This window comes from Erpetoichthys calabaricus, chromosome 12 (genome assembly GCF_900747795.2).
Source record: "Erpetoichthys calabaricus chromosome 12, fErpCal1.3, whole genome shotgun sequence".
NCBI lineage: Eukaryota > Metazoa > Chordata > Cladistia > Polypteriformes > Polypteridae > Erpetoichthys > Erpetoichthys calabaricus.
The window spans coordinates 100738571-100758058 of record NC_041405.2 but is presented as its reverse complement, the minus strand read 5'-3'; the positions used below and the strand labels follow the sequence as shown (position 1 = coordinate 100758058).

Sequence of the window (19488 nt, the reverse complement as noted above, 5' to 3'; positions counted from 1 at the left end):
CCTGACCCTGACCCCCACCAAATGATCAACCAAATCGGACAGCAGAATGTAAAAACAGGTAATCAAATGCAGCATTTATTTTTTAACCAATTCATTTAATTTGCGGTCAGTATTACATAGTACAGCCCTTATATTATTTAGTTTCTTTGACCGTATATCTTACAGCATCCATGATTGCATTTTGTGACTCCAGAGCAGCATCTGCCAGCACACAGTCAGACAGTCACCCAGCCAGCAGCTGAAGATGTGCCGGGCATAGCAGCATCATTACTGCCTGGAGTTGTGTCCTCAGCACGGATGTCAGCTTTAATAATAATGTCTGAAACAGAATAAACAGATGGTGGGCTATGACTCACCTTTTCACACGACTTCAATATCTGACCACTTCTTTTTTACTTCAGGCAACTTTCTGAACTTGAACGACTGAGTGTCTCCACCATACTGTATTACTCCATAATTTCCTTTTGTTGCTTATACCACTGCTTATGCCAACAAGTAGCATGTTTTTCCTTGCCTCTACTTCATATTTGCTGACATTCTTCTTTTTTCCACGTGCTTTTGCCATTGTCTTTTGCACAAACACTGAATGGAAGGGGCTATTTATATTGATTCAGGGAGGAACCAGGGTGGGACTGTAGGCATGTGCACGTGCATTAAATTTCACGTTCATTGGGATTTATAAAGGGGAAGTGTGTGAAACTTGGCATACACACAGTTTTATGCATCTGGATTTTTTTGTGTGTATGCACATTTCCAGTTTTGTCCGCACACCATATTTTAGTGTGAATTCTACGCAGAGCATTATATGTGAGGCACCTACTCACTAACCAAAGGTCAAGAAACAAGCAAAGAATTAGAAAGCCAGTAAGTGCAGAAACAAAAGTAATCGCACAAAAAGGATTTAGTTTATCCAATCTCAGATAAAGTGAATTCGTACATGGTGATCTAAAAGATGTCAAACATCACACTTTCCCAGAGGCTAGTGGAAGAACTGCAATAACAATGGGAAACAGTGCCCAAGCAAAACAAATAAACAGAAAAAAATGTATAAACTTTTATTTGAACAGATGTAAAAAATCACAAATTAGTTTTACAGGGTACAGAACCCTGGAAGTGATATGAACAAAGTTTCTAAAGACTCCTTGAAAGGAATAATAAATTAACAAAAATCATAAATCAGGACACTTTGTATGGCTGTACCTAAAATTAATACACTGTCTTTCTTCATTTCCAGCCATGTAGCATGAAAGCCACAAGACATTTTGTGTTATTAGTTAAAGGGTATTCGAATAGTTGAAGATAGAGACGCTTCTAAAGAAGATTTTAATTTGAACTTCTTTGTCCTAGCTTTAACTTTTAAATTTGTGTTTTTGGCTTTGATGGTTCATTGTGTTTATTGGTATTCTAAACCCTGCATGTTTAAACACCTTTATTTCTCCTGCAACTATTTGCTGCTGTCCATCTCCTACATTTGGCCACTGCTCCTCTCTAGATAACTATAGTAATGTAATGTTTGAAGCAGTAGCCCCTCCATCTTTTTTATAACACAAGCTATCATGGACTATAATTACCAATGTTTAAGCACATCTTAAAACTGCTAAGGCCAAAACATAATAAATCCAGAACGGAGCTCAAATTAGGTTCAGCCTGAAGTGGTTTAGAAAATGAGAATTGAGAAGAGTAATCAGTGATAAAACTCAAGCAAATATTCAACCAAAAAACAGAGTAATAGGCAAAGAAATGTCAAATTGGAGGTCCCATGGGCAGTGTTCAGGCCAAATTATGATAGTTATTCTTGTGGGTTGAGGGCACATGGAAACATGGGAAAATGTATGCAGGAAAACTCAGACACAGTAGTTAGAGATGTACAACTTAAACAGGGATGAAGACGAACACTGGAGACGATGCAGACATGAGTTAAAAATATGGTGTCTCCAGCACATCACTTTATGTACATAAATCTGTGTTTTTAGTAGTAAAATATTGAAGACCATGTACTTTAAAAACGTAATTATTACTTCTGTAGAGTGAACTCCATTGAAGTTAAAATCTTTTAAGCCATTTTAATACTATCTGTATGTACATAAGCATATATTTTTATTAATTCCACATACTGTGTACAATAAATTCTACAAATTTTGTACCAAATTACTTAACCATTCCAAATTTTCATGACGTGCCATCAAATATTATATGTACAATTTTAGAAGAACTCATTTCAATGAAAATGCCATTCATTTGAATGCCACTATATTGTTTAGGCCAGAATTAAAAAATTATCAGTATGTTGCGTTATTTTTGTTTATTGTACTGCTTTTAATGTTAACATCACAGTTGCCATTATTTTGTGTACTAGTTGTTATGAGCCATTTGAGCTATTTCGTACATGATGCTTGACATTATTGCAGCTGGCTATTTAAGATTGAGTCATGATCAATGTTTAAAATTCTTCTGAAGAAATCAGTTTCAAAAGCACAAAAAATCTCTACAAAATTATTTCAGGTTTGAACCTAAATTTCCTCTTCAATTTAGAATGTACTTTCACCCTTTGAACAGGTCAGATCTTTATCTCAGATCTTTAATGTTTCAGTCCCTCCTTTACCCAGGTTATTCTTTTCAGTTTGTCCTTAAATTTCTGCTGCTGAGATTTCATAGTTCACGTTGATCATTTATTAGCTTGGGGAACGCCAGTGTAAATTTACACATACCCCTACTAAATATGGAGTCTCCTATGAGTCTAAAATTCACTTCATTAGATTATGAAAAGAAACAAGAATGGGCATGGTGGTATGGTGTGTGCAAAGTTTACATAGACAGTATTACAACATCAATCCCACCATTCATCCATTTTCCGAACTTGCTTATCCTGAACAAGTTTGTGACAAAGTTGGAGTTATCCAATCAAGCATTGAACACAAGGCAGGAACAATTGCTGGACAAGGTGCCAGTCAACTACAGGGTGAACACAAACTAGGGCCAACTTTACAATACCAATTCACCAAACTTAATTTCTTTGTTCAGTGGAAAGAAACTGGAGAACCGGGAGGAAACCCACACAAATAAATGAAGAACATGCAACCTACACACTGTAAACACACAGAATATGAATCCTGGCCTTCTTGGAGTAAGGCACCAGCTTTCCTATTCCACCTTGTATTACAACTTGACATTTTAAAACCCATTTCTTTTAACAGAGGGTTCCCTGGTGCTACACATAGAGTATTAGGTACAAGGCAGGAATTAGAATGGTATGGTGCATCAGTTCATTGCAGATGTATGCCTATGGAAATTGCCAGCTTGTAACTGCCTGTTAGTCGAATCATGCACGTGACTAGGCATATATTTAAGATGTGGGAGGAAAATGGTCCGTGTACTTTTTGGTATTTGAAATTTCATTTTAAAGCAAAAACGAAAATGAAAAGAATTTTCAGATTTTGATTTTTGATTAAAAAATAAAATGAGGGAAAATAAGGTATTTTTTAATTCTATGGTAACAAACAGCAGTCATAAACTTAAAATTACACATACTTTTCTGGATTTATTTGTGATTCAAATAATGAAAGTGTAATAGTACAAAAACAACAAAACAGAAGCATTTTCATTGTCTGAAACTGGAAGTACTTCTTCTTCTGCGCGACTTTTTACAACACGTGCGAACTGTCCTTCTCACAACACACTGATCGACGGCCTTCAAGTTTGTCACCTCTATCTCCAAATGTGTGTCAGAAAGTCGACAGCCTGAGATTTGCTCAGCACAAAACTTTCTAACATTTCTTGCAGAAAAACTCTCTCGCTTCTCCGTGTTCAAGTTGAAAGCGCTTCCCCACTTCAATAAAAACGTGTGCTGTGCTGGTACCTGTGTCCTGGTGTCTGTTTGTGTCAGGTTTGGGTGGCTGGAGCACCCCTGTCAGGTCACAACGAGAACATACTATTCAGCCCAACAAAGCTCGGCAATCATATCCACTTAATTCTTCAAGTCAAATATCATCAAGTTCACTAAAATCCTACTGTCTACCACACTACTTGGCAACTTATTCCATTTGTTTAACAACTTATTCCATGTGTATACTCCATACACACCACAAACCAGATGTAGAATTCAAACCCAGGATGATGGGTCTGGGAGTCAGGAGCATCATACACTGCTTTGTTTTATTCAAAGAGGACGTCAAAGAAATTCACTAGGCTACTTTCCCAAAAAAATCTTTTCTTGTACTTCTCCTTATGTCCTTACAGTACATCTGAAGTATATCATATGTCCCTTGTCAGTATTTTTCATAAAGCTTGTAGAGGGACATCAGTTTAGAAAAAGAACTTCAGGAACAAGGGTCTTCCTTTCATTATCCCTGGCTCCCAAAAATACCATTACAAAAATAAAAAAAAATAACCCTAAACCTAATTTGGTTTTCTTTGCCCCTAAGTAGTCAAATTTTTCAAAATTTTCTTTTGTTTTCTTTTTCAAAATTTGAGCAGACATTAGGAAAACATATTGGTGTGTACCGCCATCCTATATAGGGGAAGCATGATTACATGGTGCAATATGTAACTATACAAAATGGGAGTGCTTGTGAAAACCAGTCATGCCCACAATGTAAAGATGATGTCACTGTCAGGATAAAAACAAAACATTTAAAAATGTTAATAATGGTCAGACTTCTTCCATAAAGGATGAATTCAATATGGTGAAGTGCAATAACAAGGATTGACCATATAAAGGATAGTTGTGAATACACACTCGCATAAGTAGTGGACCAGCTACACCTTTCTATATAGGGAAAGTGTTTGTATGGTTAAGCCGGTGAGGCTCTTTCACTCTTGTGACGTCCTTCAGGTCATATTCAAGAGCCCTTCCCTTAATTTACCAAATATTTGGTTAAATAAACCTCTTATTTTTATAGCTTAGTTTTTTGTCTTTTATCTGAATTCGAAAATGGCTTGAAAGTGCCCCTAGGACCACATGCTTGCAGTGCATTCGAATGTGCCATTAACACAATTAAATTTATAGACTTACAGAATCATACTACTAATTCTTAGTCAATCTTAACACTTTCTATCTGAATTAGCAATATATTATGTAAAATTAATTTTGCAGGGCAAGTTAACTATACAGAATAATGTGAAAATCTATACACTCAGTAAAGGGTATCTATCTCTGATTGATAATGTGGGGTTTCACCAAATTGCACAAGGTCTGACTCATTTTCATAATCATATATTGGTGAAACTATTTCATATCAATACTTTATTTTGATCAGCTCCAGGCCTTGATGAAAATTGATCAAATAAGAACCTGAATTAGGTAGTAACAAAATGGCACAACTTTAAGATATATAGATATTCCGAAAATCCTCTACCTGGGCATGGTGACTAATAATACTATTACATCTACTGTATTTGAAATGGTCATTGAATAAACTAGTTCCCATCAAGAACAAAAAAATCAAAGGGAAAAGGGGATTCATAGAACAAAGTTGCATGTTACAAGTGTTTATGAATTGACACTGTTTAACACCAGAAGAAATCTGTCTTCACTGTCCACCCCTAATTAATAAATACAAACATTACTAAAACACACACGTTTTATACTCGCCTAGTGAGAGGGTGGACAGAGGATAGTGCTGCTGAGTCATACCTTCAAAGTTCTGTTTTCATATACAGTATCTATATGGGAATAGCCAAGGGGGAGTTTGTTCTCCGCCTTTTTCTCAGTTTTCTGTGAGTGCTTTGACTTCCTCTAAAAATGTGCAGGTTGGGTTGATTGAAAACTCTCAATTATCGCCATCTAAGAGTGTTTGGCTGAACCGTATTTGTTGAACTAGAGCTGTCTAGGACTGATTTCTGCCTTGTGCCAAGTGCTATAATTATAGACATTAGCTTCCAGTAACTCTGGATTGGAATTACAAATTCAGTTATTTATGTGTATTTAAGGTTATTCTAGTCCTGCTGTACTACTTTGTGAATGTTTTGCAACAAGCAAACCAAGACAAATTAAGTTTTTTGACTGTGTCTTGCTCTTACAAAGAGTCTATGCCACACAATTGGCAGTCGCCCCATACAAAATGGCAAAACGACTACAAAAATTATTTATGCACAGAATAAATACAAAAACGCAATAAAATGCAGCTGCTGCCGGTGACACACAAGTAGCAACACACTTGCTCAATTATGCAAATGAAACACAATGCCATTTGGTTCAGCAGACAATGAAGTTGTTATGGCAGGCATGTGACATTTGTGTTTTCATTGATGGGAGAGCCAGTGGGATCAGGCGGTGATCAGATGCTGCCTTGGCACCGATGTACTGTGCCCAATCCCAATCCTGCCCCCAAGATAAACATGAAAAGACAGCAGCACAGGGACAGCTCCTCTGTAATTGTAACACTGAACATTCACTACAGCAGAGACTGACATGAAGAAAAACACAAGAAGATATCAGCTTCATGTACAATGCAGCCGGGACTGAATTTGTACCTTATGCTTAAGTCATGGACTCTTTATCCATTGCCATTTGAAATAATGACTTCACATGATGTTGACATTTGATAGAGTGACACTTTTTATTGCAGCGGTAAGTGCTTTAATGCTATAAATCTTGTCAAAGTATGCATTTTTACCTTCTTGTTTCATTCATGAACAAACTTAAATACTCAACCATTTAATAACAATAATTAATAATGACTCGTTACCATACAATATAGTTACTTGTTATTTGTGCTGGTTTTATAGCGTTAAATATATAGATAGTAAAACAAAACAGATAGCACAATATACAATATCCCATGTCAACAACACTTTACTATATTGAAAGCAGCAAACAGCAAAACCGCTACATAAAATATAAATACAGTACAATTAAGTCTAGAATTGTACTTGTGCTCCATCTTTAATTATAAAGTAAAGTACAATTTTGTGGGTTGTGAGTTTAGAACTCCAGGGAAAAAAAAGTGTATTAAACCTTTTGATTGACCAGAGTAACGGCTGTAAGAATGAAACTATTGATGTCAGAGTTTCTCATTTTGAGTGACCCGTAACGTTTTCCCAATGGAAATATCTGTGGCTGTGGTCTCCAGTTATATGTCCTGCTTGTTTCTTGATCTAAACTGTGTATGGGTCCTGCCTGGAGTTAATATCTACTTATCTGCATCAATGTATTTCTCATTCAAATAGAGAAAAAAGGAGAGAAAGATTCAGGACTGTTTATCATAATTTGTGATAGTTTGTACAGTACAGGTCAAAAAATATAACATTGTGGAATGTAAAAACCTTGTGATAGGTGCCAAACAAAATCATTAAAGGCTAACACATTTCATTCTGGTCACTTATCTCTTTAAACCATCAGAAATTGATGATTTTCAGAATCACAGGCCCGAACCTCTACTTGTCCAAAGCATGCAGTTTACAGTCTTTTTTTATTTTGTTATCTTTATTTATGATCCCTCTTTGGCGGTGACCTTCAGCTCAACCTTTGCCGTTTGCAGTGTTGATAAAAATAGCAATATGTTTGATAATATTATTTGAGTAATGACTTTAAATGAAAATCTGATGCCCTCCATAAAATGAAATGTTATTTGTTCCCCATTGAACAATATGCTTTGATGCTTAACATGTTTTAGAATTCTGATTGGAGGTAACTTCACATTTTAGTGTTTGCTTTTATCTGCTCAAGAATAGGCCATCGCCTGAATACAGCACACTGCAATCTACCAAATCTTCTCTTTTGCACCTGAAAGGGCTACCTATTGAATGTAAATGCTGAACTTGAGTAGAATGAAAAATATGAAGATACCAGCAAGCTGTGGTTAAAAAGCTTGACCCAGACATGGAAGGTCAAATTCCCATTTTAGCTGATTCTATGGCCTTAACAAAGTCATTTATTGCTTGCAAATTATCCTATGATTTTTGGCAGCTAATATAATATCTATTTATAAAAATGTGAGACTCAAAAGAAGGCAATTTTGTGTATTTTTTGCAAGAATATTTACAGAGATCTCATTGAGATAAGTACATACTGTATGTTAGTCAAAAGTTAACTTGGTGATATTTTTGGTGGCTATTCTATCCTCCTTCTTTTTCTTTTAACTCCTGCTCCGGTGTGTTATCAGGTCTTGTGGTATTCCTTTGTCTTCTCCACTTTCCTCTTATCCTCTTTTAACTTTTTTGCATTCTCTGTCCACTTAGACAAAATCTGTCTCTGTTACTTATGTCTAATTATGCAAGGTTGCCTTCAAGTCCCTGCCCACTCAGTCAGTCTGGGGAGATGATCTATCACTGTCTGCTCACCTCAATTGGGACCTGATTTTTAAAACATCACTTTTGCTTCTATGAATGGGTGTCATGGGACAAGTGCTTTATTTTGTATTGACATTTTAACGTTTATGTTTGATTTACTGTACCGTAATTCAGGTTTGCATATTTACTTAATAAAAATTTGTAGTATTAGAGTATTGTACCATGTTATCCATTATTAGCTAACTAAAAAGATTACAGTATGCAAGCTTTGTTAAATTTATATGAATTTCTAATATAATTTTTTGGAGAAACACAAAGACTCAGCTGATCTGCTATTTCAATCATACAAAAAGCATTTAAAGATAAACTAATTTTTTATGTAAATGTAAAGAGCAGAATCACTCCTGAACATTTTGCCACAAAATGCAATTTATTATTAACCAAGTTGTTTTTCATTTTCATTTTTTTTATTATTGACTGACATGAAATGATTTTGTCACAACTTGGGTTCAGTTAGTATTGTTTTCTCCAAGTTGTCAGACTCTGAGCTCCCACTTCAAAGGATGTTTACATAAAATTTCTGATGGCTTAACTCATATTTTCCATCTGTCCAATAGTATGTAAGCACAACATTAAAACTGAGGGTTGTAACAGAAAGAAGAACAATAGGCTCTTCTGCACCTACTCCACCCTGCCTGCACATAAAAAAGGGCTTAGAGCCGAAACCTGATATAATCCCACATCCACGTTGAATGCATCTGTCTATCCTACCGCAGACCTCGCCACTGTCACTCTTCCCTTGTACATATCCTATACAACTCTTACATACATCTCTGCCACTCTGGACTTCCTCATACAGTACCAGAGCTCCTCTCGAGGCACCCTGTCATATTCTTCCCCCAGGTCCATAAAGACACAAGACAACTCCTTCTGGCCTTCTCTGTACTTCTCCATCAATACCCTTAGAGCAAACATTGCATCCATGTTGTTCTTTCCTGGCATGAAACCATATTGCTGCTCACTAATCATCACCTCCCTTATTTAACCTAACTTCCACTACTCTTTCCCATAACTTCCCTCTGTAGTTACTACAGCTCTACACACACCCCTTATTCTTAAAAATTGGCACCAGTACACTTCTTCTCCACTCCTCAGGCATCCTCTCACTTACCAAGATTCCATTAAACAATCAGTTTAAAAACTCTACTGCCATCTCTCCTAAACACCTCCATGCATCCACATGTATGTCATCTGGACCAATGACCTTTCCATTCTTCATCCTCTTCATAGCTGTCCTTACTTCCTCCTTGCTAATCCGTTGCAATTACTAGTTCACTATCACCATATCATCCAACCTTGTCTATCTCTCACTCTCTTCATTCATCAGCCTCTCATAGTACTCTTTCCATCTTCTCAACATACCCTTTTCGCTTGTGAGTACGTTTCCATCTTTATCCTTTAACCAAACCTAACCTGTTTCACATCTTTCACAGCTCAGTCCCTCTGTCTAGCCAGTTGTTACAGGTTCTTTTCTCCCTCCTTAGTGTCCAACCTCTCATATAGCTCATCATATGCCATTTCTTTAGTCTTCGTCACCTCTCTCTTCATCTCTCTTCTTTGCCAACCTCTTCCTCTGTATACTCTCCTGTATTTCCCCATTCCACCCCCAGGTTTTCTTATCCTCCTTGCTCTGTCAAGATGTCTTGCCAAGCACCCTTTTTGTTGTCACCCTTACTACTTCTGCTGTAGTTGCCCAGCTGTCTGGTAACTCTTCACTGCCACCCAGTGCCTGTCTCACCTTCTCCCTGAACTCAACTTTGCAGTCTTCCTTTTTCAACTTCCACCATTTGATCCTTGGCTCTGCCCTCACTCTCTTCCTCTTCTTGATATCTGACATCATCCTACAGACCATTCATCCTATGCTGCCTAACTATGCTACCTAGCCACTCTACACTCTGTTTTCAACAACTATTAATCTTGGTTGTGCTCAGCACCCAAAATGTTTTTACAACTTCTTGTGTGTTCCTTTTACAATGGATAATTAGACAGTTTATTTGATTAATTCACTTTCTGAATCTGCTTAGCCCAAACTAAACTAGTGTCTACTAGCATTGGCTGGAGGGTAGAAGCCAGATGTGGACAAGACGCTAGTCCATCGCAGGGCACACTCAGGTATATATCTACCATCATTTACATTAACCTAACCTCCAAATCTTTGGGATATTGGGAGATTGGGGAGTACCTGGAGAAAACTCTCATGGATTTGAGGAGGAGCACGTTCAAACTTCAATGAAACATTTATCCTCAAACTTCCAGTTTACTTTGCCTAACAACCACATAACAACTGTCAACAAACATTCTTCAGAATAGTGGTGCTCAAAGGAAAACAAAATGGTGTCTCAGGAGAATGCTAAATATTTTAACATTATGAAATATTAATCTAAAACCAAAAAACAAATGACAGATACAGATTCATTGGGTTTCTAAATCGTGTTGTACATGTAGAGCTTTAGATCAAAGCCTGTGAAAAACTCAGAAAATTATAAAAAATGCAGATGATCAAAACAGTGGGATTCAAACCCAAGCCTCTTCAGGTATGAGGAAGCTGTGCTAACCATTGCACTACCACAACACACTGTGCATACACCCAGTAAATGAATAGTTTTCATTAAAGTCTGTGTAGAGTTTGAGACCACATCTTTATTTAAATAAATTAGATAATTTATTGACTTGATGGCTTAGCTCAACTCCATGGTAGTTGATGACACCTGATTTTTGACAGTTCAGTCCAGAGACAGGACAAAAATAAATGCTCTTGTTTCTGACCCCCTCAAGAAGGTGAGTGGTTTGTAGGCTATAAGTTTACCTCTGTTTTTGGTTAAATTGGTCCCAGAAGGAGGTTAACAAGGAGAGTGATGGTCAGGGGAATACAAACAATATCTGACATAATGGCAGCAACAATGGGAAACCCATGTGCTTATCCCATTTGGCCAGTGTGTACGGCAGCTTAGACTGTGCTGCCGATGTGCATTTTAGTGGAGGACATAAGTGAGAGACCTACTTAGTATGGATAAATTTAAGAGTCTAACAAACTGGGTTTGTCCCAAAGCTACAGCAGTTATACCAAAGTTTTATCACTCCCTGTGCCAAAGCCGCTTCAAACGCAGACAGCATGCTTTGTGTCACAACTTCCACTGGAACTCCATGCCCTCTCTGACATTTGCAAGGGCTGCCTACAGCCATACTCTCATTAGGTCTTTCTCTCTGTCATCTGTACCTCTCCCTTGTGCTTAATTTAAAAGAAGCGGTACTACACAGTCTCAAAGCACCTAAATGCTTCTTGCATGTGAAAAGGCAGAAAAATAATTAAACAGTCAAATATTCAAAAAGGCAACTGCGGTACGACAGCCCCTGCAGCTCCTGTGGCAATATATAATAAATCCTAATATCAAGTTTTGTTTAAAACACTCACCAGCTCGACATTTTCAGGATTCTCTGGAGAAGTGACATTAGGCAGAACTTTAGTTTGGGTTCTAATGTAGCATTTTTGATTCTTGGAGAAGCGTATTCCAGTTATTCCCTGAAAGGTAAAAGTGAGAGACGTGGAGTTAATTTTTAGGTCAGAAGGTCTGTTTAGAATCTATTATTAAAATCCTTAAAAAGCATATTCAGGTTACACATTTCAGCATGTGAGGTGAAATACAGTCAGTAAAGTGAGCCATAAACAAGAAAAATACTGCAGGAACCAAACCTTCCTTATGTGTCACCTTGCTTTAAGTGTGCAAGTGTATACTGCACGTACTGTATTTCCTTTAGTATGGCATGCTTTTTATGAATGATTTTAATTAAAAGGACAGAGACAATGACTCAGTACCTGACCACACAGTAGAGAACATAAAGGGTTACATATAAATTCCATATTTATTCATCCATATATATTTGAAAATTCTTGTATGTGCTCAGTACCAGTTAGATGATTTTCTCCAGGGCTTAAATATTTCAGATATATTTCTTTTGGTTCCCCGCCAGCTGGAATGCATTTTCATTGCAGCAGTATACAAAAATGTTGGATGCTAAAACGTTTCACTAAATTCTTTTCCAAAGGCATTTTCCATTTTCACTCTCAGACTCTGCTTTTAGATTATAAGAGGAACCTATATGTGCATCAGGAATGAAAATATATAGAAAGTAAAATAAAAAGATAAACTACTGGATTGCACAATGTTAGAACACCAGCCTGGGAACTGTCTGTGTGCAGTTTGCAAGTTCTTCCTGTTTGTACGCTGTGACTCCCATCTCATTCCATATCCCAAAAATGAACAGTTCAGGTTTATTAGTAAGTCTGAGTATAAGTGATTGTGTTCTGCAATAGACTGGCACTCCACCCAGGGTTGGCAGTTGATGATGCCATCATAGGGCTCCAAATTCATATGCCCTTAAATTTAATAAAGACGTAGATAATGGATAAATACAATTTTTAGTATATGTGACAAAATGCCACACTTTTTTGCATTCAGCTTTATTCTTGCTTTTTCCTCTTTTAAGATGTGAGTACATATTGCAAAAAAATGGAACCAAGCAAGAAGAACTGTGAATGAAATGACAGCTTATTGCGTAGCACACACACATATACACACATATGTACACTGTAGTTCAGTGAAGCCAGGCAACTATGAACTATGGTAGGAAGGTCATACAAACAGGTGGAGAAGATGCATATAGTACATAGAAAACAAAATGGAATTAAACAAGTGTGAAGTGGGAAGGTAGGCAGCTGATCCCCAAGCTGTCATGCTTAACATTATAAGAACTATGGAACTGCAAAGTCTGCATAAGGCAGGTCTGAAAATCGAACAATAAATGGTTCCATCTTGACCATTGTGCTCATGTATACAAATGCTGAAAACCTCTGTACCCAAGTAATATTTGTAATATTTTTTTAAAAAAACATGTGGAATCTGTGTAGGATCTTAAATTTCAACATTGATATTAGTTATTGTATAAATGCAGGTTTTCTCTTATCTAATTGTAATGGCCTCCAAATAATGCAGAACTTTAAGAATAAGCACTCCTAAAATTTTTTGCAAACCTACTTAATACAAGCCATGTTTGCAGGTATTTGGAGCCTTTTCTAGCAACATCAAATATAATACAGAAGCTTCCCTAGTACAGAATGTCAGTTTATCAGAAGGAAACTTAAGCCTTCTTGAGGTCAGATAAATAATGAAATCAACATACAGGGTTTTTGCAATATGGGAGAAAAACTGTAGTACCTGAAAAAAACAAAATGTACACATGGAAGTAACAGGCAAACTCTTCACAGACTCATAGCCACCAATGGTGTTAGGGATTTGGATTTGTGAGGCATCAGTTCTGGTTTCTAAAAAGTGGATTTGTTGCAAAAAACACTGCTGGTTTAAGTGTTTTAACCTTTGGATTTTCTAATTATAATTTACTGTTGTGCTTGATGATATTAATCACCTATTTGGCAAATTTTCAAGATCAATATTAAATAAGCAAACTAGAACACAGAAATACTTAATAGTAAAAAAAAAGATATCAAATAAAAAAATGTGCACTCTTTGAGTAGAGTAAGCTCGACAAACAGAGAGACAGGAATAATATCTCTCTCTATATATAAAATCCAATGTCTGTCTGTATGTCTGTCTGCTTTTCGTGAGAGAACTACTTAACGGATTTAGATCTGTTTTTTTTATACAATTTGCTTGAACATTCCGGTTGATTTTGCAACCTCTCTCATTGGACTAAGTATCATAGTTTGCTTGCGGTGCCGATTTATTTATGCAAATCCGAGAGGGACGCAGTGGACCGAAGAGAGGGGGCCGGGGCCCTCCTCATTCACGTGTCAGCCTCGGGGCGTATCTTACTTAGCTAGCAAATGAGAGAACTACTTAATGGCTTTTTTCTAGAATTTGCTTGAACATTCAGGTTGATTTTACGACTTCTCTAAGAAACAGTTCTCTACTTCTGACGTCATGCTTCCCCCTCCCCTCAGCCCGCAACCTCTGTCTCAGATTAATGTGAATATATCGCTCCTGCAAGCAGAGAGCCAGGCAGGGCCCTCCTCACTGTCCTGTTTCACTTCTAAGCCACAGGGGATGGCTAGTAAATGATAAAACAAACAACAACCCCCTAAACACACCTAAGAACTTCTGGCTTGGATAATGGAGAACTTCTGCAATCAATAACAGGGCTATTGGTGGCAGTAAGATGGTCAGACCTATCCAGATGTTCAATTGAAGGCGTTAACATTTGAATAAACCAGGTCCAGCTTGCTGTGTCCATAAAAGGAACATGCCATTAGATGTTTGTTCAGAATTACTCATTGTTCTGTTGCCAATACACCCTTTTTATCATATATAATACAGTATATACATAAATATCATATGCATATCATATACATGTATATCATATATCATATATAGTGTGAGAGGTCGCCCGAACATCATCAGACTAACACCAGCAGGGTTATTAAACACACATTTATTCTCACCCATATTCCCAACACCGTCCCTCACAGCACACAGTACTCCCGCACCAAACACCCCTAAATAAGGGCCGCTCCAATGTCCGTGGGCCTCCTTTCTTCCTCCTGTCGCTGGTGCTTCGTCCACCTCCAGCTGATGACTCTCTCTCTTTGACTGTAGGAAGGCGGCCTCCTTTATAGTCACCTGGATGTGCTCCAGGTGCTCACTGACATTCTTATGCCGGAAGCACTCCGGGCGTTGCTGGAAGGTCCTTCCTCCACCTTCCCAGGTGTGGTGGAAATGTAGATCTCCCGGGCTTTATGAGACTTGGGGCACCCCCTGGCAGTAGCCACGGGCCCCCACGGGTTTGAGCCTCCTTGCTACTTCCCCGTGGTCCCCTTGCTATCCAGGGCGGTTGCCCCCTCGTGGCCCAGGGAACGTATAGATCTCCTTCCTGTCCTTCCAGGCATCCCAGCTGGGTCTGGCCTCCAGCCTCCTGCCACAACAGTTATACTGAGTACAGTTAAAAAATATTTGAGAACTAAATGGAAGTAAGAAGAATAAGTGGAACAACTATAAAGAATACACTTATGTAATATAAAATGAACTGATGTCAGGCTACAAGAGGGGAAAAATGTAGACATTGGATACCTTAAGCCTTCCTTTAGACAAAACATAGCTGATCATGTTTAATTTGCTAGCACAACAAACCATGAATTTTCTGAACACAATTATTCTAATATTGAAATTTGTGGAGCCAATGCATTTACTCATTTTGGAAGCAATAATGTAGACAAACAAGTCCACTGCAGAGCACACTCATGCCAATTTAGTGTTGCTCATCAATCAAGCCTGTGTATTTTGGGATTTGGAAATAAAGATACAAGGAGAATGCGGAAGCATCAAGCAAAGAATGAGCATACTCAAATTTGAATACAGAATTCACTGCTCCACCATACAACAAAAAATGGAAACACACCTGGAAAGTATAAAAGTAATTCACTTTTTTATTGATTTTTGCAACTTATGTGGAATAATAGAATTGAACAGTGATCACAGATTTTTTTACAACAAATTATTCATTACTAGTAACAAGTAGTACTGGTCACACAGTATGAACAGCATTTAGTGTGGAGTGTGGAAATAACTGTGCCAATGATGCTCCCTTCCCTCACTGTACACCTTAGCAATTCCAGCTCACAATTGTCAGAGCACTTTGTAAAACATAAGAGGTCTTAATTATGAAACAAGAGGATGGATAACAGATGATGCAAAACATAATACAAAGCAAAATATAAACGGTAAACACTAAGGTGTCCTTTCTGTACATTCTCTAAAGTGACTCTGTCACCATCTGTCTTCTGTCTCCACCTTTGACCACTACTTCCCTTTCTGTGGAGCTGTTGCCTCCTTTATTGCCATTTCAGAGTTTATGTAGTCCAGATACTTGTGGCATTTTATACACAATCCTGAGGAGTACTAATAAGGCCAGTAATTATGCCAAATGGTCAGCTACTATTTTTATTGCTTCCCTTTTTGTTACCATTGGCACAGATTTTGTCCCTTATGTTACTGATATCCATGTACAATTAAAGAACCAAGTAAACTACAAATTAGCCATATGAAAAGACCCCAATAAATTTTTCCTGATCATATTTGTTGTGCTCGATAGGGGGTGGAGTGAAATTGACCAGCAGCCCTCCAGTCAGAAACAACCACTCAACCCCCTTTCTCTCCAAACCTCATAGCCACCTCTTTGTTTTACCTTCTCATTTCAATAGCTCATTCTACACCCTCTTCTATTTTGCTATATGCACAAATACTCATCATGGAATATAATTTTGGTCAGACAACTGTCATCTGTGGAATGGGATGCATCAAACTGAAAATCTTCTGCCTCTTCCACTGGCTCCTTTCGTAGGTATCTCCTTTTATATCCTAAACATCCTTTTTGCTCTTTAACTTCTTTTGGGAAATGCTTTTAATACGAGGAGCATGAACTTTGAAGCATGCTTCTGCACGTTATTTTTTTTATTATTAAATTTAGTGCAATCCAATAAATGGAAATCAGTTCTAGTTTAATCCAAAAAATGGTCTACTATGTTAACCCAAAGCTGTACATTGTACACCTCTCTTTTGACTCAGACTATTTAAAATGTGTCTTGAGTCAAGGTCTTGCTAGTGAGCAATTTTTTCAGGCACCTACTTCACTTTGACCCAGGTTTTTTTGGTTGTTCCTTGCTAACTTATACTTGTTCCTTAGACATTAATTGAATCAAATCTTTGCTTATTTATCAGATGGATTTTGTAAAATTTAAATTTTATAATTTACTGTTAAGCACACACATGGAGGATTGGCATAGTCGTTTGAGGTGCTGCCTCACAGCCAAAGCTAATCCGCTTGGTCGATATCTCTGTGGAGCTGACAAGCAGTTCTTGTGTCTGCATGGATTTCCTCTGACTACTTCAGGTTTTTCTTGCATCTTAGAGATGGACAGGTTGGGTTAATTTTCATGTCTAAACTGACTGTGTTTCAGTGAGTAGAATAACATCTTTATGTCTGGTTCTTGTACAGCCCAACCCTTCTCAGCATCTCTGTAACTGACAAAGAGGGTTTTTAAAATAAATTGATGTAATTCAGACACTTTGCAGCTGTCTCAACACATCCTGTCAGTCTTTTTAATATTCAAATTAATATTCAAAACAGAAAGCCATGTAGTTGTTTGTGTAAATCTTGATATCACTAATAAAAAAATATTGGAAGTTTTAGCACATGGCTGTGTTTTTCAAATAAACTGTAAAACTTGTTAGTGTAAAAGTGGCACCCACGCTGTTGGCTGTGTTTTAGTCATTCATGGAAGTAATTTAACAAGAAGTTCTTAAAAAATCAGAACTAGATGTGATTCAATGAGCTTCACCTTAAAACTGTCAAGCCGTTGTCTTATATGTGTAGGATTGTACTATTTTTCCAGGAGTTAGCTATTTAAACTATTTGTATCTCATCACCATCAAAAAAAAAATAATTAATAATAATTTATCCTCCAAAGTTGCATGGTATTGTCATATGCTAGGACTGTGTACATTATGAAGTTGTTTATTACAACCAAAGATGTTCCTATTTGTTACTTTTTGTAAGTATAAGGCAATCAATGAGTGGTGAAGCACCAGTTTCAGATTAGAAGGCAACTACTGACTTTATGGTAATGTAAAATTCAAATTGAACACAACATTTTTTCTTTACGAGCAATAACTTTTTAAAAAGTAAAACAAGTTCATTGCTTGTTATTCATCATATTCTGTAATAATGTTTATCAAGAAAAGAATATACTGTAGCTAAAATGATAAGAGATAGCTGCACTGTCTTTAAGAGTTACTGTACCTCAGTTGCCTTTCATAACTGAGGATCAATAATGGTGTGTGCCTCATGATTTTTTTTTTCTTAAATAATAATGCAATGGCTGTCAATGCCTCACATACTGATTTTTTTATAGATATGAATAGTCTAAAATTATTCCTCATTTTCCAAAACACACTTACTGAGTAAGTCTTTCTTACCTTCTGAAAATATTGCTCCTAGTTATAAACTATGCAAACTCTGCAAGAGGGCAAGGCAATTCTAATAAAGTAGCAATAAGAAATAAAAAATGTATATTTTATACAATAATAGATCCACTTCATTTAAGCAGAACACTTTCTATCTTAGCAGGCTGCCTGACTTATAACAGAAGCTAGAATGGTTCAAACTCCACCACAGAATACTTCTAAGCATGTAGCTACGTTCTTTCTTTTATACAAATCCCACTAAATCATGACTGCCAGCTGTTCATAAATTCAATGAAGCCACAAACTCTGCAAAATCTACATGCAGAGTGTCTCTGTGTAAACCTTTTTAGTTATAAAAAAATGTAAAGAAAAACAGACCATAATGCTGGGTTCATATCTTAGCCTAAACAGTTTGTCTATGCCAGGGGTCTGTATAACTTTTCTTTACCTAGTGTTTGTTCCCAAAGCATGAACAATTGGCTCCAGGATTAATAATAATAATAATAATAACAATAATAAATTTTATTTAACACTAGAATCCCTACGAGATTACGAAAAAACTCGTAATCCCGGCCCACCTTAAATCCCTTCGCACCTTTCCAACAGCGTCTTTTGTTTTGTAAATGTGTCGATCAGCACAAACAGCAATCAGCCTGCTGTCCCATTGTCCAGAAGGTTTATGACCACAGACTTGGAAAGTCTTTGCCTGGGTTGTAATTCAAAACACAGTTCTCAAAAACACATTGCCAGATGTCTGAAATTGCAGGAAATCTGTAATGTTTCAGATGTTCTGCACAGGTGTCTTTGTTGTCAAAGTGCAGGGACATCGTATCTTTGATTACTGGTACAACAAATAATTCTGAGCAAGCGTCAGCCTCAGCACCAACTGTGGTCATTGCTCTTGTGAAAAGAATGCAGATAAATGCCATCAACTCAGAGAGGGAGAGGCAAGTTCGTTGTACCACGTGAACGTTACTGACAGAATAAAACTGAATAATAATTCAAACTGAATAATTTACAAGTAGCCAAAATTTACAACGGGTGTTACAGACTCAAATCATATGTATTTTTCTATTAAAGTAATAATAATAGCAGCAGCTCAATACTCGGAGCGGCAAGACTCGAACCTGGAACCTTTGGGTTATAAGGCAGTAGTTTTTACCTCTGCGCCATTCTTGAGCATGTATCAACTTCAACTAACATTTGAGCTTAGGTTTTTAACTCATTG

The 19488-nt window shown here is 37.1% G+C and overlaps 1 protein-coding gene across 1 annotated transcript in view; it reads right to left on the bottom strand.

The window, feature by feature from the left end:
• tnmd (tenomodulin) overlaps positions 1 to 19488 on the bottom strand; it is a 417047-nt gene that overhangs the window by 172426 nt on the left and 225133 nt on the right. Inside the window, exon 4 of the mRNA XM_051934485.1 lies at positions 11702 to 11809. Coding sequence (XP_051790445.1) covers positions 11702 to 11809 — 108 coding nt within the window. The remainder of the gene's footprint in view (positions 1 to 11701; positions 11810 to 19488) is intronic.